Raw genomic sequence first — 22,128 nt, forward strand, 5'->3', positions numbered from 1 at the left:
CTTGTTTGGGATAGGGGAGGGGTGCGGGACAGGACGGCACAGTCACATGAGCAGGGAGCTGACTGGATACTGTCTTTTAACGGAGCCCATAGACGGTGTTTAGGAAGGCCTGCTGCTGCCGATGCCCACTAGTGTATTTGCATCTCCACACAGTGTACCATGCTGACCACATGGTGGTACATATACTTGACTGCCAGGAGCATCGTCAAGCAAAGCAAGTATCCATGCTGTTTGTATCAGTGTTTTGTTTCAAGGTGATCTCTGCAGAGGAAGGACATGTCACCTTCCTTACTCACTGCTGCTTAAAATGTCTCTAAGTTGTCAAGAATGACATTTTCAGCTTTCACGAGTGAGCTGATGAGAAATAACTGTTTAGAGTGGTGTCTGTGTGTTGTCTCTATGTCTTAATTGGCCATCGCCCAGGTTCTTCTGTCCTGTCAACAAACAACCAGTGTCCACCTCTAAATCAATTTAGGCTGGCGCAACTGTGACCAGGCCAGTAATAGGCAAGATGCCCTTCGTTATATAACTCCCCCCAGTTATTTAAGCGTAGGACTGACATAATAGTGCTCTCTTATTTGTTTTCAGTGACTTTTGTTGTCTGTCTGTTCAGTGAAAATGTCTGCAACGCTCCAGAAGCTCATCACCCCATTGTTCCAGGGCCTTCCAGAGCCGCCCAGGAACAAGGTGACGGTGGTGGGCGTGGGGCAGGTGGGCATGGCCTGTGCCGTCAGCATCCTGCTCCGGGTGAGTGGTCTTTTTTAGGTTCAGCAGTACGGTTCTGGTCCTCCTCTTTCTTATTCTTATTTGGAGCTATTTGAGTCCTGGTTGTATTTCAGATCTGGTTCAGTGGACCTGGTGTTGTGCTGTTCAATAGTCGCTCTTTGCCCGATATCCAGCTCCAAACCAGCTCCTGTTCACACAATGACCGACCAAAATGAGCTTTTTATAAGTAGACAAAACAATTGGTTGTAGTGTGTTAACTTCTCACCTCCTGCTGCTGCTCTCCAGGATGAGATAAGACCAAAGTGAATCTTTCCCAGGATTACTGCCCCAAAACGTCTGAGCTTCTCTTAACTCTTCACTGCCCTTGAACTTTTGAACACCCGCACCAACTTTTAACACGAGTCTTGTTTTTCTTAAAGAGCCCCATAGAAGCTGCTGCTGTGCAATGACAAAAATAAGACTTTATTACGTACACCGTGAATGTCTAAAAACAATAGAGATGTGGATTTTCCAGACAAGCATTGCAATTACAATTGGATTCACGATGTTTTGACTGTAGGATTCTGTTCAAAGTTCACATTTTGAATATGTTCAGGAGCATTAACATTTGAGAGAAGACTTAAATCTGATCTTCCAAACTAATACATTTCAGAACATGTTTGTGGAGGTCTAATCTACAGGGTTAGCATGTTTTAATTGATCATTTGTTGTTGTTGTTTGTGATTTACAAATTGCGACTATTCACAAATTGCGATTTCAGTTAGATTACTATATATCTTGCTGAACTATTATGGAAATATTTGTATTTGGGGTAAAACAACTACTCTGAATTCAAGAGCTTTTACTTGAGTTGACTAGAGAAGCTGCACTACTTCTTCAGCAGCTGATCCACTAAATGCAGGATTAGCGTAATGTTTCTTAACAGAGCTCTGCCGGGGGTTCACTCTGGAGCTGCTGTGAAGTGACATTGGCACTTACCTTAAACGCTCTTCCAAGTGTGTATTTAACAATCTCATTCCACACGTGTTAAACAGGCACACCTAACTTACAAAATAAACCTCACGGTAATTTATGTTTACGTACACTTCCTCGTTATCCATTCTAGACTGAATTGAGAAATACATGTGTTTGAGTAGATTTGATGAAAACAATGTACATCCAACAGTGTTTTTTCAGTTATCAGATGGAAACATGTCCTACAACTTTGTCTTGTGCAGGAGCTGGCGGATGAGCTGGCCTTGGTGGATGTGCTCGAGGACAAACTGAAGGGAGAGATGATGGACCTGCAGCACGGCAGTCTGTTCCTCAAAACCCCCACCATCATCGCAGACAAAGGCAAGTATTTTCACTTTTTGACAGTCAGTATTTTAACACTGAAAATACTTATATTTTTTGGAATAAATTATCTATGAATGAAATACAGTTTTAATATACCTATTTGAGGCTTTTCTACAATGAGAATGTATACTTGCAGTTGTATTTTGTGTGCATTGTAAAAAACATTGTTAAAAGGACCCCAGCTGGCTGTGAAGCTCGGCTAATGGGGATCCTAATAATAAATGTAAGCATAAACAAGTAACCATTTGGACACTAATGCCTTTTGTCAGTTTTATCTGGTCTACATCGGAAGTCTTGGTATCTCAATGAAGTTCAAGCCTGTTGTGTAATTGTGCAGATTATGTCATTGGAAAGGGGGAAATGAGAGTCAAACACAACCTTTCCATTTCCGCCTGCCAATAAATACATGAAAATAAAAGAGAAAAAGTATACATCCTTGCAGAAGAAATACTTGTGTACATGTGCAAAGGTTTTTGCTGGAAAAAAACAAATTGATCAATATAACACTTCTTTTAACAGACAAAAGTCAGGTATTCTGTGCTAATATGGTGGAATCAACCATATTATATAAAATAATGACCGAGTGCACATTCTGACACATACACTACAACTGTCATAACAGAAAGATCCGTAAATGAAATGATATACCATATGTTAAAATGTGAATAAAAATTGAAGTTGTCTCTTCCACCATAGATTATTCAGTGAGTGCAAACTCTCGCATCGTCGTGGTGACGGCTGGAGTGCGGCAGCAAGAAGGAGAAAGTCGACTGAACCTGGTGCAAAGAAACGTGAACATCTTCAAACACATCATCCCTCAAATTGTCAGATACAGCCCTGACTGCATCATACTAGTGGTCTCCAACCCTGGTAATAGACTTTACAATATAAGACTGAATCTACTGAGATCCTTGTCAACTAATACAAAATAAATAAAAGTGAGTGAGTCTTGATCCAAGTTCCACTTTTCAGTCCTAGAGCACTAAACCAGACGATTGACAAACTCAACGTCCCAGAAAAACATCTGTAAAAGAGTTTGTCAAACTTAACATTTATTGCAAATAAATGCTCTCTAGCATGAGTAATAACAACTTCAATAAATAATATTGAAATCTTAATTTTATTATTTAAATCCATAACATTTCTGACAGATTTCTGATTATTTGTGCTTGAAAAATGTAATGCATTTGTAACCGCACAGACAAGTCACCTTGAAATAATAACTGTAATTATGAATAATGTAGGGTTATTGTTCAGTTCTTGCTTTGTTTCTCTCTAGTTGATGTGTTGACATACGTGACCTGGAAGCTGAGCGGTCTGCCCAAGCATCGAGTCATCGGCAGCGGCACAAATTTGGATTCGGCTCGTTTCCGATATTTAATTGCCGACAAACTGGGGATTCACCCAAGCAGCTTCAACGGCTGGATCCTGGGAGAACATGGAGACACCAGTGGTAAGATTTGTGCTCGTGAAAGATGAATACATTGTGTGAATCAGGTGTTGATATTTTTTTATATGTTATGTTATGTTACTGTCATATTCCAATGGAGTACCGGTAATGAACTGTTGGGTGCTCTTAAACTGAGTAAAAATATTTGACCTTTTTGTGTTAAATGACAGATTCATATTCTATATTGTTTATATTCAAGAGATTAATTTTGAATTTATTTTAATTTATTTCGATAAATTAATAAAAAATGCGATTGATCAATACAAGGAAAACATTTGGATTTTCTCATCCTTTTTGCCATATTGCCCTGCCTTATCTAGTGTAGTAAATAAATAATACAGGTATGTGTATCTAGTGCCTGTTTGGAGTGGAACAAACGTGGCCGGAGTCAATCTGCAAACACTGAACCCAAACATTGGCACTGAAGCTGACGAGGAGAACTGGAAAGAGACTCACAAGATGGTGGTCGACGGGTGAGCCAGGCTTTTATTTCCTTTATTGCTTAACTGCTTGTACTGTACATACCCTTTGAGTAAAGTTAAAGTTGTCTTTCAGCGCCTATGAAGTGATCAAACTAAAGGGATACACAAACTGGGCCATCGGTCTGAGTGTAGCTGACCTCACTGAAAGCATCATGAGGAACATGAACCGAATCCACCCAGTCTCCACAATGGTCCAGGTATAACCCAGTAGAACTAGTGCACTCGATGAATACACGTGGCAGATAAACACAAATAGTTGATTAAAGTATACGCATATTTAATATTATATAACAAATATTTTGAATGCCGTATTGAAAACACAGATGAAGATTCATTCAGGGGGCATTTTAGTTTTCTCTGATTGTAAAATTGATTAATTAACATTAAGCCTAATATTTCTTGTAATATCTAGTTTAAAATGTCAAGCAGTTCTAAATAGTGTTGTTCAGGCCTAACCCGTACTTTACAAAAGGATTTTCTTATGACTCCTTTGACTTTATTTGCATTGACTGTTTTGCCTGTCTATGTGCGTCCCAGGGCATGTATGGGATAGGCGAGGCAGTGTACCTTAGCCTGCCCTGTGTCCTGAACGGAGGGGGCGTTTCCAGTGTGGTGAATATGACTCTGACACAGGAAGAGGTGGGGCAGCTGCAGGACAGTGCCAGCACTCTGTGGGACATCCAGAAAGACCTGAAGGATCTCTGAGTGGACAGTAGGGAACGACAACTTCTCTGTAAAGAAAAATAAAAGGCAGCTCTAGCTCCTGCCATAGCTGTCTTTATAGTCTCAGTTACAGAAAACGGGTATATAATAACTTATAACTGCACCAACTTAATATTTCCATGGTAATATTACCACATTTGAATAATACGGGCTAAAAATATGTATGTGCGGCTAAAAAGAGTATGTCTTGTATTTTGTGATCCAGACATGTTTTATGCTGAGCTATATTAATATTTATTTATTTAATTTATTTAATTTAATTTAATTTATTTTATTTATTTTATTTATTTTATTTATTTTATTTATTTTATTTATTTTATTTATTTTATTTTATTTTATTTATTTTATTTATTTTATTTATTTTATTTATTTTATTTATTTTATTTATGTAAAGTTTGCATATCTTTGTCTGACAAAGCTAATCTCCAGTAATGTTTTTGTTCATCATCAATTTGAAATATATTGTTTGATATTTTGTACCATGTGTTTCCTCCCCTGTCATCCAAATATATACAGAACTTGTCACTATATATGTGTACTCTATTTTTTTGAAAATTCATTGAAATAAAACATGCAGTATCTTCCCTTGCATGGATATTAAATGTATTCCATAAATTTCCCCTTTTAAGTCTCTATTGACTCACCTACTGTATTTCTTATTTTAATCTTCTAGCCTTTTTTGAACAAAAGGGTTTCAATATGACAAACAAAAATAAGTGTGTGTTTTTGCAATATGTTGTGTACTGTATCTTGTTGCTGAACTATGAACAGTCGCCACAGTCTCCTTTATTATAAGCTCTATTTCAATTTAATGTTTACTTATTTGTTTCAGACAACATGCTCAGAGTTATGAATGGTTTCTGGTTTTGTCACCCTGAGTTTGACCCGACGCTCCTTCAACAAGGTGATGATGTCTGAGTGATGTTTAACGCGGCACAAATCACTTCAATGTGTGAACGCGCTCATTAATGCCTCGAGGGAATATGTCTCATTGACTGTGCTCCATTACAGAGACGTGCATGTGAGACGTTTATTCTCAAAAAGGAACATCTCGTTTACACAGAAAGAGACTTTGACACAGTTACAATGAATACCAGTAGTTGAGATAGTCATTTGGAGTATTTCCACCTGAAAATATATATATTAGTTTTTATCAAATGCGTTTCCTTTTTTACTTCTTTTGTTATGTTGTTTGTTTTTACTTTACCTTAATGTATAATTCTCAGCAGAACATTCAATATTCTGGGGGAAATCCTCAGTCCCTCATCACTGCTGTACTTCACTGTAAAAAGATCAGACATCATTATACTACAATTTATCCATCACAAATACGTTAAGGTTTTTTGTGGCGCTGGGATTATACAAACTGAACTATTATGACTTAAATTGGTAAAATAATACTTAAAAAAATTAATTCAGTATTTACAAAACTCATGCATATTTTATTAAAACAATTATATCACAACAGACACTCTGGCACGACGGCTGTGCTTCTGCTTCTGCTTCTGCTGCTGCTGCGCTCCACAAGAGACCGATGTCCTGCTGCAAAGACGCACGATACATTATTTATTATTATTGATTTACTTCACTAAATGTCTTGAGTTTGCTGAACAGACTCACGTGCCCCTTTTAGATATAACATTGCCTGGGGGGTCCAGTTCCTCCACTGGAAAAATGAACGTTGCATTGCAGTTTTAGCCGTAAATATACAGTATTTTGTAATAACGAACAAATATCTTACCTGTGGCGCAGTCCAGCTTTGGCAAACCAGTGACAACACAAGCACCACAATGAGAGCCATCGTTGGAGTCTGTATTAAACATGTATACACAATTTTATTCAATGCAAATAAAAAAATAAGAAGCATTATATGAATCAATAACAAGTGTTGAAAGCAACAAAGTACAGAAGTATCTAAAAGCAGGTATTTGTACTTTCTACTTTGAACTGGACTGAAAAGGAAGCTTATTTTTTCTTATAGATTGAAACCTGCTGAAATGAGTTATTTTCAAGCATGTTTAATGGTGGTCTGAAAGTAGGAATTACAAGGAAAATAAAAAAAAATCAATTCAGTCGCTTCTGATGATGAAAAAAAGCACAATTAATATCTCTATCTCTACATTTGGCGCTTAAATAGCTCTCAATAACAGTGTCATTTTTGCCTCTGTGTCTGTACTTTTATGTAACAAAATACTAGTACAAATTGTTGACAGTGGTGGAAGAAGTACTTCAACAGCCAATAATAATCAATCAATAACAAAAATCACAAGCAATTTAACAAGGCAATTAAAGAAAAATGTCATCGATTGTTAATTCTAACGACTTAACTTTTCTTGACTCAACTAATCGTACATTTTAACCAGCCTCTTCTTACCTTGTAGTTAATCCCGCTGCAGTGTTGTCTCGGCCCAATTGTAAAGGACCCTCACCAGGACACGTTACTCTTATAAAGTGCTAACGGCCGCGCTGACAGATATTTTGCGTCATACGTTCACATTTTATTCGCGGGATGTCACCTCGAATGTGTCACAGACGGGGACACGATAACATAAGTCCACCTATGTGTTATGGACTTTAACCGTTATATTTTACATTTCGGAAGCTTTATTATTGCATTTGAACCCTGCATTTCATAGACTGTGCTGGGTTGCAATTATCTGTGTATGTAAAATTTATTTAAATGTGATACAATCTATAGTAAAATTAATGTTATATAATAGCAGTGTGTTACGTCTTTTCCATACACTCAAAGTTGCTTTACAATTTTATACATTTGCATATTTCCTATATAACTAAAAACCTTTGTATTTATGCTTACGTGTAGAGAAAGTTTATAATACGGTTTCAAACACATGGTACAAAGAACACGTGACTAAAAAGTTCACACACTTTATTCCAAGTATGTATTTACAAAAGTTAACAGTAAAATGTCCAACTTGACCTCCTATGTTTTTATATTCAAGCAACATTTAGCTCTTTATTTTTACATTATTCTAGTAACAACAGACATGAACCAGTCCAATGGGGAGTGTGTACAGTAACAGTTCACCCAGTGGTCCATAGGCAGCAGTCTTTAAATAACAAACTGGAATGATACAAAACAAGTCTTCAGTCTTTTAAAATAAAAGTGTATGTTGTTATCCAGTGGCAAAGCGTAGAACTCTCTCCTTTTCACAGAAGAAGCCAAAAATACTCATCAAATGTCTCTGAATGTACATTTTTCAGCATCGTCAGTGCTGTTTTAGTTGAGGGGCAATGACCAAAGTTTAAGGTCCCAGCTTGAAAATGCCTTCGTAAAAGCAAAGCAGCCGTTATACCATGGCATTGCTCTCTCCAATCTTGTCGACGAGCTGCAAAAAAGCACAAAAGGTAACAATTGTAAATGTTGTAATGCAATATGCAAATAGACTAACGCTGTTAAAGTAGATGTTACTGAGAGTCTTTTATAGTCTAGTTTAAGCGCTCCTCAGAGGCAACATGACAGGTGAGAGCTTCATTTATCTGATGTCTCGACTTCACTCAGCTACAAACTCACTTGGTTGGATGCGGTGTTGTTAAGGAGAACAAGAATAAACATATTTTGAATCATAATACATAAAAAGTGCCAGTGAAACCTGCAAAGGTGTGGAAAAACGTTGGACTGATACTGCAGAGTGAAATGATAACAGTAAAGGGTGTAATAATGTGTTGGTATTATATTAATCAGAATAAGAATCCTTAAATAATGGCACATGCATAGATCCTTATTCTCATTCACTTTCCAGTCCCGCTCAAAGCCACAGCTGCCCAGGACAGGATGTGACTGCTCTGCGAAACCATAGGGAACCTTTTTCAGTTCCTGTTCCGTTTTATTTTTTTGTTCCACTCCCAATTTTAATGCGTTTGCCACACTGGAGGACTGGAACCACACCCTGAGAACGTTTTTCAGCTCTTGCTCTGGGGCAGGTACTTTCTACCAGGACCACGAACCTTTTTGTAATACAAGTACAATACCGACTTTACTCATTCATTTCACTTATTTTCCGTCTGAAGCAAACTTTTGGACCCAAACCTTGTGGATCAAACAAAGTAGCTCAAAAAATACAATGACTAATTTGTGGATAGGACCAAAAAATCTGAATGACTGAACTGTGTTTTATTCTTAATTCCATTGGTTGTTTCAAGCTTTTTGTGCGATGTTTTCAGTGCTCAAAAGGGAGTAAGGTGAAGAAGAAGCAGTCATTTTAAACCAGTAAACAACATCTACATGAAGTCCCACAGCTTTAGTCTATTATAATTGACATTTTAGGGCACATGGTAGAGTGGAATTAGAATTAGACTGAGGTTTAAAGTGGCAGCTGTCAATACAATTGCTAGTGCGCTGAATGAAAATGTACAGGACGTCATTGAGGACTCCTAGATATTTCTTTACATTAATTCTTTCTACGCTGATGGTCGGCATCTATTAAGAGGATATTTTCTGTAGAATACTTACAGAGCGTATTCCAGGTAAACTAAGCAGAGACCCAAGAATAGGAACACGTCTGATAAAGCCCACAGCCACAGGGAAGAATCCCCTGTAGGAAACATAGGAGAGGTCAACATAAAAACAGACAGTGTTTAGTTAGAAGTGGCTCTTTGTGAATCAACTGACCTAAACAGGAGGAAGAAACCGTAGATCTCCAGTACTACTCCTACAATGGGCCAGCCAATCAGCACCACAAACACTCCTCCCAGGAAAAAACCGGTGGCTTTAGCCTTGTGTCTCTGGAAAAAAAATCTAAAAGTCCGCTCCAAACCAATGACAAAGGAAAGGCCGGACACAAACAGGATCTGGAAATGGAGTGAGAAAAAGACAATTATGTGAAATGATTATTCAGTCAAAAGAAAGGGAGAACTGTGAGGTTGCGAATCGTCAACTTACATTTCCAATTGCGAGAAGCGCTTTATCAAAAAACAGCATCATCCCGAAGAAGAGGAAGAAGACCCCAAAACCTGTCAACCCCATCCCAATTTCTGTGGACAGAGATGGAACATTATGTCAAACACTTTATGCAGGCTTATAATAAAATAAAAGTAGTTTCATTTCAGTGATGATGCAAATGTTATTAAACTGCCTCTTTTATCAGTGAGGCTGTAATGTTTGCTGAAGTGTAAATATCATTAAACATATGGCACCAGAGACCAGAGGTTAGGGATCTGAATGGTATTACCATTTGAGTTACACGTGGGCTAAAAGTGCTCAAAACAGTAGCAAGAATAAAAAAAGAAAATTAAAGGCTACATTTAAAAAAATATTTGGTAAAAGGAGCTTAGTTTAGAGTCACGTTGTACAAGATGACGTTTAAGTTGTTCGTCCAATTGTGTTGGAGCTAAAAGCCCATACATTCGGTTTTAAAAAGGAGCTAAAGACAAAGCACAATGACACACAGGGGAAATAGTCTTACTTTGTGAATCCGTAAGTGAAATCATTTTGGCAGCAGAACGGGACAATGTTTAGGAATTAAATAAGGCGTGTGAAAACTAGAAACGGAAACGGTGTTAATGGCTAAACTGTTGATGCTGTAGCAGTTGCGAAGGCAGAGCTAGCGGTTTACGTAAGTTACGTACAGACTACGCCACGTCTTTTCAGCCACGTCCTCCACCAAAGATCGTTGATATGAAGAGGACTCACTCTGCAATTCAGTAATAGATCCATGTTTAGTAGTACCGGTAGTTGTTGTTTACCTCACGGGTTCTCAATCTTTTAGAGGCCAGGGACCCCTTATTGGTCAGAAAATATCCCATGGACCCCCCTATCGTGCTCCACATTTGCATTACAGTAAAGTTCAGAAGTTCAAACCATGTTTATAAATCCAAAATTGGATGAAAGATTCACTCCTCATAATCCCTTTTTTATTGGTATAAGTGTTTTCATAAAATAACGCATGTTTGGGATTGTATATGATAAGAAATTGTAGTATTCAAGTGATGATCACTGGTATCACAATCGGGGACCCTAAACCATGGGCCCTAAACCTGTAGTAACAAATATTCAGTCCAAGCAGTCACGTTCTTTACTATTTAAAAGCAGACAGAGTGAGGCCGCTTTCTTTCTTTCCTTCTCTTGAGCTGCTTTTTCACTACATTTCCCATGAGCACTGAGCAGCCCAAGCGGAAGTGTTGTCTTCCGTACATTCGCCGTCATTGACTTGAATGGACCGCCAGCTTGGGGCCACCGTACAGGGGCTCGCGACAGACGTTTGTTGAGGCAGTGGTTTGTAGTTTGTATGTACTGTACAGCTGATGTGCAAGCATGCACGTGAAAAGACTCCAGTTATTAAAGTGACTCTTTTTCCATCGACTAATCTCATCGGTGGACCGACATGGGGACGTCTTTTGCGATCGGTTTAGTATTTATTGGATGCTGTAGTAATGTAGTGTTTCTTGAGCTGCTCGTAAGGTCAGTGACAAACTTAGAACTGTGGTATTTTGCCATATGGTTCTTAAATATCCACAGGTTTACTAGCGGCTGTGGCCTAATATTACGTTTACTGTTATCTTCTCTTATCTATAGGTTACTGGTTGTTTATAATCTAGTCTACATTTCCTGTGATGTTATAAGGATTATGGCAAAACAACAGCTTTACATTTGCATCATGTTTTGGTGATAGCTCTCCTTGTAATCAGTTTGTAAATTGTTCATAAACAAAATATGCTGGTCATTTCAGTATAATGCTTAATAATAGTCCTGTTCATAGTTATATATTTTTTTGTTATATTAACAAACTTTGTTGCAATTTTCAGAGATTTTCCAGGATGCGGTAACATTGTTACTTTTGCACAGTTTTTGTTCATTGCCATGGAAGGTTTTATCTTTGAAAGTAAATTTGGTAGGAAAAAAACTGCCATCCCTATAAGGTAAACTGTACTTATAATGTTTTATGCAGCTTGTATTGAAAAGATGCAGGAATATAACACACCTTTTTTAATTCTTTCAGCAACTATGTCATTATGGTAACAATGTTCTTCTTTGTGAGTGTGGTCAACAACTATGCACTGAACTTCAATATTGCCATGCCACTACACATGATCTTCAGATCTGTAAGTTTCAACACTTTATTTTTATCTCATCGTCTTTTCTACATGCAAGACATAGTTTCAGAGTTGACCTACTTTCTCTGTCTGCAGGGGTCACTTATTGCCAATATGATCCTTGGGATAATTATCCTGAAGAAAAGGTATCTCAAATAATTTACTTTACCTTTTCATGTAAGGTAAAATAGAAAAATAATTCATCAGTCCTCAAATAATTACATATTAATAATGCTTACAGGTATTCTACTAGCAAATATCTTTCTATAGCATTAGTATCCCTTGGCATTTTCATATGCACAATTATGTCAGCCAAACAAATGGTAAGTACTAAGTTTCTCATCAGCCATTTAATGTTTTTCTCTTCATTAAAATATTATTTTCATTCTAGCAAAATCTTGCCAATGAGGGATCTGAAGACGAAAGTGTTTATGCATTTGTCCACTGGCTTATAGGTCTGTTTGTATTTAAGAATGACCATAGGAAGAAAAACAAAGCAGTAATTTAAGTAGTTTTTCAACCCAAGCCACCAAAGGCCTTCACCTCAGTGAATGTATGATTTCTATTTTAGGCATTGCGATGCTGACTTTTGCTCTGCTGATGTCGGCAAGGATGGGGATTTTTCAGGAGACTTTGTATAAGCAATATGGAAAACACTCCAAAGAAGCTCTGTTTTATAACGTAAGCTGCACAGTCCACATATAGGGTCTTTTTTGTGTTTGTAACTTTATAATAACGGTTTTCTCTCTTCTCAGCACTGCCTGCCCCTTCCTGGCTTCCTGCTGCTCTCCACCGACATCTACAGACACTGTGTTTATTTCAGCCAGAGCAGTATGTAATCGTTTTTTGTAGCAGTACATTTACATTCTCACATACTCTAAATATTTGTTCTTTTTTAGCTCCCATGACGGTTCCAGTGGTCGGACTGACTGTGCCCATAATGTGGTTCTACCTATTTATGAATGTCATTACACAGTATCCTTTAAAACATATTTATAGCACCCTAATTGCTAATAATAATAATAATAATAATAATAATAATAGTTGCTGTTTGTGTAAATGCAGTTTGATAAAGCAAAAAAGTATTTTTTGTACTAGAATCAAGTAATATAATCTGTACATAGTTTACTATCATTACTACACTTGATGACAATACATGTTCCTATTTCAAGATTAACCATATAACTCCATATTGATATTACTTATAACATAGTTATTTCATGTTTGGTTATGTTAGGGCAAAAAAGTCATGCAAATAGGTTTCCTGTATTTAACATAACACAAACATAATTTACAGTTAATAGAGAATATAAAGATGTTTGGCAGAACTAAAAAAGAGAAGGACTTATTTTTTTAAGAATGTGTGTATATCGCTTAACTTGTATATTGTATGTTTGATTGCCATTATCCAGTTCTATCTTTAACTAAACTGGTAACATAAATTAAGTTAATACAGTAAAAATAACCTTAACCAGCTTTTTTCAGATACGTGTGCATTCGTGGCGTCTTCATCTTGACCACAGAGTGTGCATCACTCACAGTCACTTTGGTCGTGACATTGAGAAAGTTTTTGAGCCTAATCTTCTCCATCCTTTACTTCCAAAACCCTTTTACTGTGTGGCACTGGGTCGGCACCGCTGTGGTCTTTTTGGGTACCCTTCTGTACACAGAGGTCTTGAGCAGTTTACATATAGCCCTACTTGGACCACCCGCCAAAGAGAAGAAAAAGGAGTGAAAGATTTAGTTATTTGTTTTAAAAAAGAAATATACTTGTAAAGATTTAGGAATAGGTCTGCTAGTCCAGTGTTTTACACAATCATGCAAGTTTGATAGCCAATAACACTGGAAAGAAACACTCCCTTTTCCTGTTTTATTTTCCTCATTATTTGCTGATGTTTATGCAATTTTATTATGATCTGTTTGTTAAAAAAAATACTTTGGGTAGTGTGGTTTTCTACATTATTTTCTCTTACTAGAAAGAGAAAGAAAAAATAATGTTTAATAATAATTTCCCACATTTTATGCAGTAATGGGTTAAGGTCACAATTGTCGTAAAATGTGAAACTTGAATATTGGTAAGAGGTTTGTTATTTTTCTTGGCGTTTTAATATTTTGTCTCAGGCTTTTTTGAGTAGTTTATGAATAGTCTTACATTTTATTGTAAATAAAATGATAACACCAATAATTGGATGATCAAATGTATTTATTTTTGTGTAAAGCAGTGCATCATGGGTCATTTTAGCACACAGAAAACCTACATTAGATTTCCCCCCTAGTTGTCCACATGGCAAACATGATTGCAAATCATTAACTGCTGTGTGTAGACTATATGTCCTTTTAAACTAATTAACTCCTCCTTCATAATATAATTCGTGTATTTGAGACAAATTCGGTTCTTGTATTGGGCAAATATTCCAACCGGGACATTATGTTCTTTCACGCCGAGCAATTTAAGCCACATTATCCAATCAGAGAAGGCGTTGTTGGGCTTCAGCCAATCGGAACAGTCGTTGTTGAAGCTTTGGTGGGCGGGGCAGGCCATTGCAGCCGTGATAACACTGGACTCGTGCTGGTTTATAGACGCACGTTGTAGATTGAATAATTCCCATTAACTAGTTTATCTTCTGCGGGGACGCTCCGGGGCCGGATGGGGGGAAATGGCCCGAGTCAGTTTGCTCCGGGAGAAGAGGCGAGTGGAGTGACTTTTGTGAAGGGCATTCGGGTGAGTAAAAGAGAAGCCTGCGAACTTATATGCGGCTGCAACAGTAACACCAGAGCGCTCCGGTAATATGAGAAATAGTTGTGCATGCCTTTTCTGCAGCGGCGTAAACGCAATAATACTGTGATCGTTTGTACCACTGACTGGCTCACTTCACCTTTAAATTAATGAAACTTGTCGGCTTTGTTGTCATATTTTAGTTAAACCCCCAAAAAATCAACTAGAACTCTAAAATCTGTTGGCTATGTAATGTTTTGGGGGGAAAAAATATACTGACACAATTTAAACTGGTGTTTGAAGAAATTGAAGAAACATATTTAGTTATTTTGGATGCATAACCATTGTGTAACTATTCTATGTGGGAATTCTGTGTTATTATATTATTACTATGTCATGATAAAGATGAACCAAAGATATAATGCTTGGTAAGACAAGCTTTGTTTAAATACAAAAGTGACTCTTTAATATAACACATTTAACAAAAGCAGACTTAATATTGCTTGGGCCAATGTCGATGTCATGTTACTAACTATTTCTTTTTTTCTCAGGTTTCAGATCGAGTAATAAACAGAATGCGCCAGTCTTCAAAGGTCATCACTCCACCACCTCCACAGAGCGGACCACCTCCTGCTAAACCTGAAACGCCGGCCTCAGTCCATGATCTCCTCCCACTCCTGACTCCTCCACCCGCTCAGGACGTCCTAACTGCTGCTGCTCCATCTTTAGACACTACACCTCCACAGCCACCACCTGTTAAGCTAGTCCCTCCCCCACCTGTACATTTTCACTCCCTTCCCCCTCCTACTGTAGAGGCCATACCTGAGCCCAAAGCCACACCCATAACTGCACCTTCCCCATCGACACCTATAGAAACACCTGTAGACCTACCTCCGCCTGCTGCCGACCCGGTGCCAACTCCTCCACCATCAATAATTGAATCTCCTCCAATTCCTGCAATCAAAACTGTAGAGCCAACTCCAGAGCTTGCATCTCCACCTCCAAGCATTACTGAGCCAATTTCACCACCTTGTTATGAGGAACAAACTTGTCCCATTCCTGTAACAATAGCAGAATATGTGCCACCACCTCCTCCTCCATCTGTCATGGAGCTGGCACCTCCACCTCCCCCAGTTGTTGAACCAGAACCTCCCTCTTTGCCACTTGTAGGAGAACCAACTGTGTTTTCTCTACCCATCGAGCCAGCTAGTGTAACCCCACCCGCCGATCGTTTGACTCCTTCCCCAGAACCCACACCTGTTGAACAAGTGGTTTTAGCTCCTCCCATTGAATCTACACCTATTTTAGCCCAACCCACTGAAGCCATACCTCTAGAGCCAGTGATTTTAGCATCTCCCCTTGAGTCAACTCTTTCAGAACCTGCCGCCTTACTGGTTGATACACCACCTATCCATACCTTAGATGTAGCTTCGCCTGAAGCGCTTACACCTGATGAAACTATCATTTTAGCCCAGACTCCTGAATCATTCCCAGTTGATCTAACTACTTTAGCTTCTGCCATTTACACTGGCCCTGTTTTAACCCCACTTCCTGAGTCCACTCCTGTTGAACCTGTGATTTTGGCCTCTCCCACCGAACCTACACCCGTCGAACTGGTCACTTTACCTCCTGTTGAAATTGTTGCTTTAGCTCCTCCCACCGAACCTACACCCGTCGAACTGGTCACTTTACCTCCTGTTGAAATTGTTGCTTTAGCTCCTCCCACCGAACCTACACCCGTCGAACTGGTCACTTTACCTCCTGTTGAAATTGTTGCTTTAGCTCCTCCCACCGAACCTACACCCGTCGAACTGGTCACTTTACCTCCTGTTGAAATTGTTGCTTTAGCTCCTCCCACCGAACCTACACCCGTCGAACTGGTCACTTTACCTCCTGTTGAAATTGTTGCTTTAGCTCCTCCCACCGAACCTACACCCATTGAACTACCTGTTTTAGCCCCAGCTCCTGAGTCCACACCTGTTGAACCTGTGATTTTGGCCTCTCCTCCCGAGCCTACACCTGTTGAACTGGTCACTTTACCTCCTGTTGAAATTGTTGCTTTAGCTCCTCCCACCGAACCTACACCCGTTGAATTGCCTGTTTTAGCCCCTCCCTCTGAACCCGTTGCCCCCGTTACTGCTGATGTCCCACCTGCTACTGTTAATACACTTGAAGCTGTGCCTTTACCTCCACCCGCAGCGACTACGTGTGAATCTGTGGCACTGGCTCTCACTATTGAAGACACACCCCCTGTTTTGTCCCTCGAGTCTCCACCTGAACCTCTACTTGAGCCTGCTTCTCCAGTGGAACTAGCAGTGCTACTGTTAGAGTCCACTGCAAAGGCTTCAGGACCAGCCCCACCCTCTGAGCAGGTCACTGAGATCCTGGCTCCACCCACTCTTGTAGAAGAAGTAACGGTTGTCACATCAGAGCTCCCAGGTTCGATCTCACTCATCTTACAACCATGATATTAACAGTATTACTGAAAAATAGGGTATAAAAAGTAGTAAAACCTTGATCTTAAACATGCACATTGTCTATTTGTTCTTCCCACAGCTTGTAAGAATAATACCAATATAATATGTCAAACAAAATTAGGGCTGTAACAATTAGCCAACTAATTTTGACTAAGTCCAAATAACAATTATTATATTTTATAAACACATACAAAAATACCTATTGTGTCTCATGTGTGCCACTTTTTACTCTCCCTTAAGCTGAGCCAGTCCCTCCTGAAGTGGTCGAGGATCGGCTGAGGCAGAAGATTAAAGCTGAGCTGGTGTTGAGTTTGGAGGAAGAGATCGCTGAGAGGAGACAAGCACTGCAGAAACAGTGAGTCAAAACATATGTTCTTTTATGGGTTTCAGCTTTCTGTTAAATGCAGTATTGTATACTTTTTTACCTTTTCAAAAGACGGCATATTTTGTTTTGAATTGTTGACCCTTGTAAAAGACCCTTGTATGACAAGGGTCTTTTAATTTGAATCATTATAAAGCCCATGAATAGGTTGCGCTCACAATATTCAAGAACACTGAGAATACTGAGAAGTCTATGTTGAATTTGGCCTTTAAACATTCAAAATGCAGATGTTTCTCCTGGTTTAGGGTTAATATTTCTGTAATTACCAAGCCAAACCACATAAACTTCTGTGACTTCTGCATAAATAAATAAAAAGGAAATACTAAAAAGTGGTGCCTGGTATCCAAATTTCTATGAAACCTACCCTCACGTTATGTGGTGTGATTTAAGTGCGTGTTGTCGTTTTTTAATACTTTTGCTGTCTTTTGAAAGGTTGGAGGAGCTGAGAGCAATTGCCATAGCTGAAGCAGAGGCAGCGGCTCAGGCTCAGGTGGAGCAGCAGGTGAAGCAGACGCTGGAGGCGGAGAAAGCGGCGTACATGGAGAACCTTACGCAGTCCATCGCCAAGGAGCGCATGAAGACAGAGGACGAGAAACTGATGGTGCAGCTTTATGTGAGTATTTAGCTACAAAACTGCATGTATTTGTGCAAGAATCTCTCCAATACATGAAAATACTCTTTCTCTGATCGTATCTTTTTCTTTCTTGCTCGTGTGGCTTCTTTCAGTGGATGGAACTTAAGGTAAGGCGGGTACGACCTTTGCATGGGGTTCTATCTTCTTTATCTTCTCTCCAACTGCCGCAATGTTGTTGGGCTGAAGGTTTTTGTTTTTTTAAATGATGGACTGCAGATATTCTGATCATTGCAAAACCTTTGGACTCACACAGGCTCATAAACTGGAGATGAGAGAGGAAGAGATGAAGAAACGAGACACTCTCTACAATCAACATATTGCAAAATTAGAATCAAAGGTATGTACGTTTTTTTTGTCCCATTTCCAATGCCTCACACTCCTGTCTTGAGTACTACAGAATATATAGTATTTAAAGAAAAAAAAATAAACTCGAAGACTCTTGATCATTGAATAGTTGTGCATCTGCAAAAAGGAGCAATAGTTCTGTAGTTGCATGGCTGGGCTTTAATCACAAAAGACTGTAGAATTATAATGTTTTACTTGTTTGTATTATCAAATGGAATGTGTTTCATTTTTTTAGTGTTCACAATTTTACAAAGTGACAGCTGATAGTTTCCAGAAAGGCAAAGAAGAGACACACAATCGTTTTGCGTAAGTTGTATAAAAATTGTCAAATGAAACAATATGTTAACATGCAGTGACTTTAGATTGTTTTTTTCCGCAGTCGTGTCAATATCCAGCCGGTGTGTGGGGATCTACAGAGTCAGATCCTGAAGTGTTATCAGGAAAACCCAGGGAAAACTCTTTCCTGCTCTGGCATTGCCTCTGCCTACATGCAGTGTGTGAACAAAGTCAAGGTGGTGAGTTACTTTTGCTTTTACCTATTTATCGATGTCATAAGTAACAGACAGCAGAAAATGAGCAAATGAATGGGTGCTGTAGTCATAAATAGCATAATGTAATACAGGGTGGGACACGTTTCCCTGAGAGCACATGGAAAAAATATAATTTTATATGTGTAACAATTTTATCTTGTGGCATGAGAGCTTGTCCCTTCCCTAATAATCTGCAATACTCATTTAGCTTTAACATTTGACATATCCAATAAAAAATGCTGGGCTTCTTCAGCACGTTTGCTTTCCATATTAGGTCGTAGAAAATGTAGACTCCAGGATGTTTGGGGGATCAAAATATTGTATACAATATTGTAAATATATGTTTTAATCATTTTATTATTCTTTCTGTCTTTGAAGGATAAGATGAGCACCAGAGGCTAAGATGAAGATTAATGCAAGAAGGACTGCTGCTTTTCTGCGAAGTAGGATGACACAGTTATCACAGTTTGACCAGTTATTTATAGTTAGTTAAGTTATGGCAAGACAGATTATCTCTTTGTTATAGTGTAAAAGGGAACGGCCCATTTTGTGTTCATAAAAATGAAGAAGCATAAAAATGTATAAAAAATACCAAAAACCAAGGCACTCTCTTATAATTAAAATGCCTTTTAATAATGACGGCATGTCTCAATGGACCTCACTGAGCCCCAACACGGTTCATCAGGGGGACAAACAGAATTCAAAAGAACCATGTGATGTTATATACAAGTGTTCCACCAATAGGATATTTCCACCTGGTAACGTGGGAAGTGAATTTGCGCAGGGACTAAAACACACCACTAGATGGTAGTGTAAGTCCCAACATCTACAAAGTAAAAGACTGAATCAAATACTATAATAAAAACACAGTGAAATCGAGGTCCTCCTTCAATCCAGGCTATTTAGTGCCTTTAAGTGTATACATCTAGAATGTTTTTGGATTTACAGGTTCACTTTCCACATGTGGAAATGCCCTATTGGTTATATTGGTGATTATAAGCTAGTGCCTTTGTGTTTTATATTTTTTATATATTGACATCCCCTCTACCAAAGAGCACCTGTTTTACAGCTGTTTTTTGCAACTTCCATGAGGTCCATGAGGTGGTCCTCTTTACCCTTGTTCTCAAGCATAAGGATTTAGTTTTAGGACATGGGGCAAATTGTGATCCCTAACAATTGATTCATAAAATCTTTGTGGTGACTAATAATGGGCAACAGGTGATGATTATGTTATCCCCGGTCGATGCATGCATTCAATATATAGCTAAAATACTGGGCACTGCTATAAGACACTTTTACTGTGACACATCCCCTGGTTTACCTACACTTCATACAACCAACTGTGCCAAAACCAAAATAAAACCTGCAACAGTACAGTATTTTCCCTTTTTTTGGCAATACAGGAATTTTATTTAGAATGTACTTGTGTGATCTAATTGTTGTATTGTTTGCCTTGAGTTTTCAAAACCTATTATTACTATTCGACATGTATCAAGTGTTAATGGACATAGGGAAAAGGGCCTCTGTATTTTTTCAGGTTTCATCTAAATGTTGTATTGATGAAACTGCATTTTAAAACATGACGATGCATGGATAAATTACCTCAATAAATTTACAAAAATTATACAAAATAGACTGTGTGATTTTTAAAATATACATACGTTAAGAGCTATGGGCTTCAACAAAATAACATTATATTAAAGGTTATGAAGTTGTGCTCCCGCCGGTGCTCCTGTCCAGAAAGCTTTTGGGCCAGATTTTGTTTTTTATTTTTAGTTCTTCCTTATCATGTTATATTAAGAGTTCGTAATATTCATAAATGTTTGTAAAGTTCAAAGCCATTGTAGCATCTCCAATCGAATACATGACAATGACACACAGCAGAACAGCTAATGTGAAGGTTTATTGTCCAAGCCTGCCATGGGTTTTTAAGTAAACAATATAATATCAAATTATTAACCAAATATAAAGAGAGATGCATATAAACAATCATCAATGTAATACCCCTAAATCATATCTTACTTCAGCATGAAGTGTTGGCCTGAGGAGCAGCTTCATGCACGCTTCCATTTCACCCAATCAGAGAATCCGTGTCTAATTATTTATCATTTGAAATACGAATAAGAATATCAGTCTTTTTTACGTGTGTCACTACACTAAAAATACAAGTGGTAATTATCTGACAAATGTACATAATAAATGTGTAATCACTCTGCTGAGTAAGAGGGATCAGATATCAAAGACGCTCGCTGCAGGAGAAACTGGACTGATTCCTTCAGTGCTCACTCCGACCGACGAGCAGCTTCACTGTCTCTGTCTATTCAAGGAAAGTATTGATGACAAACTCTAAAAGGAATGAATGACATCACAATATACTCAATTACCGGTACATTTAGTTGTGGCCTGGTTGTGACCTTTTATTGTAAAGTAAATCCCAGAATGGAGGCAAAAGGGAAAGTTATACATTATGTGATGTCAGAGCCTGGCTTAAAGACACTACTATTATAATTTGCATTATTTGTTTTATTTATATATTTATTATTATCATTATTGTTGTTGTATTTTTAATAGGAAATTATAATCGAGACAATCTGGAATCGCTTATGTATATGTCCGTCTGTCTTTTCCCACATTGTAATGTCTCTAAATGTATAGGCACTTCACTTTGTATCCACTGCCTCTTAAAAGAAAAGGAGAATGAGAGCTTAAAATCAAGTAAACTAGATTTTACTTGATCTGGTATAGGCCTATGACTACTACTACAACTACTATAAATTTATCCATGATTACCAGAAAACTATAATTAACTTTTTGTTGTTGCGCAATACAACAATAGAATGATCACTTAATCAATTCAATTGATTCCTTATGACAATATTTAGCCTATGGGTTTTGGTAATCCCAGTTCAGTCCTTAAAATAAGACTTTTTAATCACTTATGCTAAGTTACCTGTTGTTATGTTAATATTGTTGTTTCTTTACTCATCCCTTTCCTTTGCAGTGCTTGTACTTGGCTGCAGTCATTAAAAATACCCTTTTAATTAACAAGGTTTCTGTTCACCTGGGACATCCCACTGGTGTGTCCCACACACGTCACTATTGAAATCCACTCCATGGCATTTTATTTTAAGCTTAAGGCTAAACATACTCTCCAACGTTTGTTTTTGGTAGTTCATAGTAACCGCTTTTGCATTTTTCCAAAGCTAAGAGACCATATGCATTCTTGCTACATATGTCCTGGAAACATTTGCAAAGGTTAACCTCAAACAGTC

At 38.2% G+C, this 22,128-nt stretch overlaps 4 protein-coding genes across 6 annotated transcripts; 3 read left to right on the forward strand and 1 right to left on the reverse strand.

The window, feature by feature from the left end:
* Window positions 1-48: 48 nt before the first annotated feature.
* Window positions 49-4,722, forward strand: ldhbb (lactate dehydrogenase Bb). The gene is made up of 8 exons (XM_072435372.1): window positions 49-214; window positions 614-747; window positions 1,944-2,061; window positions 2,761-2,934; window positions 3,344-3,517; window positions 3,870-3,987; window positions 4,070-4,193; window positions 4,534-4,722. The coding sequence occupies exons 1-8, from the start codon at window positions 160-162 to the stop codon at window positions 4,699-4,701; spliced, it is 1,065 nt and encodes a 354-aa protein (XP_072291473.1). The 5' UTR covers window positions 49-159; the 3' UTR covers window positions 4,702-4,722.
* A 2,868-nt stretch (window positions 4,723-7,590) lies between these two features.
* On the reverse strand, window positions 7,591-10,317 carry golt1bb (golgi transport 1Bb). Its single transcript, XM_072435198.1, has 5 exons — window positions 10,146-10,317; window positions 9,623-9,714; window positions 9,353-9,531; window positions 9,194-9,275; window positions 7,591-8,069 (listed from the first exon to the last, which is right to left on the reverse strand). Exons 1-5 carry the CDS (start codon window positions 10,168-10,170, stop codon window positions 8,031-8,033), a joined length of 417 nt encoding a protein of 138 aa, XP_072291299.1. The 5' UTR covers window positions 10,171-10,317; the 3' UTR covers window positions 7,591-8,030.
* A 638-nt stretch (window positions 10,318-10,955) lies between these two features.
* On the forward strand, window positions 10,956-13,718 carry slc35b4 (solute carrier family 35 member B4). Of its 2 annotated transcripts, XM_072435197.1 has the most exons (10): window positions 10,956-11,140; window positions 11,485-11,598; window positions 11,679-11,781; window positions 11,869-11,918; window positions 12,014-12,095; window positions 12,164-12,227; window positions 12,344-12,453; window positions 12,528-12,603; window positions 12,672-12,747; window positions 13,258-13,715. In XM_072435197.1, the coding sequence occupies exons 1-10, from the start codon at window positions 11,064-11,066 to the stop codon at window positions 13,505-13,507; spliced, it is 1,002 nt and encodes a 333-aa protein (XP_072291298.1). In that variant the 5' UTR covers window positions 10,956-11,063; the 3' UTR covers window positions 13,508-13,715. The 2 variants fall into 2 exon arrangements, with proteins under 2 accessions (XP_072291298.1, XP_072291297.1); XM_072435196.1 differs by having other exon boundaries at window positions 11,679-11,918; window positions 13,258-13,718.
* A 565-nt stretch (window positions 13,719-14,283) lies between these two features.
* chchd3b (coiled-coil-helix-coiled-coil-helix domain containing 3b) lies at window positions 14,284-20,360 on the forward strand. 2 transcript variants are annotated; one of them, XM_072434652.1, is made up of 10 exons: window positions 14,284-14,494; window positions 15,040-16,021; window positions 16,436-16,927; window positions 17,206-17,320; window positions 17,780-17,960; window positions 18,074-18,088; window positions 18,235-18,318; window positions 18,562-18,632; window positions 18,706-18,841; window positions 19,235-20,360. In XM_072434652.1, exons 1-10 carry the CDS (start codon window positions 14,420-14,422, stop codon window positions 19,256-19,258), a joined length of 2,175 nt encoding a protein of 724 aa, XP_072290753.1. In that variant the 5' UTR covers window positions 14,284-14,419; the 3' UTR covers window positions 19,259-20,360. The 2 variants fall into 2 exon arrangements, with proteins under 2 accessions (XP_072290753.1, XP_072290754.1); XM_072434653.1 differs by lacking the exon at window positions 18,074-18,088.
* The last annotated feature ends 1,768 nt before the right edge of the window (window positions 20,361-22,128 follow it).

The sequence above is a fragment of the Eucyclogobius newberryi genome, unplaced genomic scaffold (genome assembly GCF_026437365.1).
Source record: "Eucyclogobius newberryi isolate DKJ021-1_F unplaced genomic scaffold, fEucNew1.0.hap1 SCAF_7, whole genome shotgun sequence".
NCBI classification, from domain to species: Eukaryota; Metazoa; Chordata; class Actinopteri; order Gobiiformes; family Gobiidae; genus Eucyclogobius; species Eucyclogobius newberryi.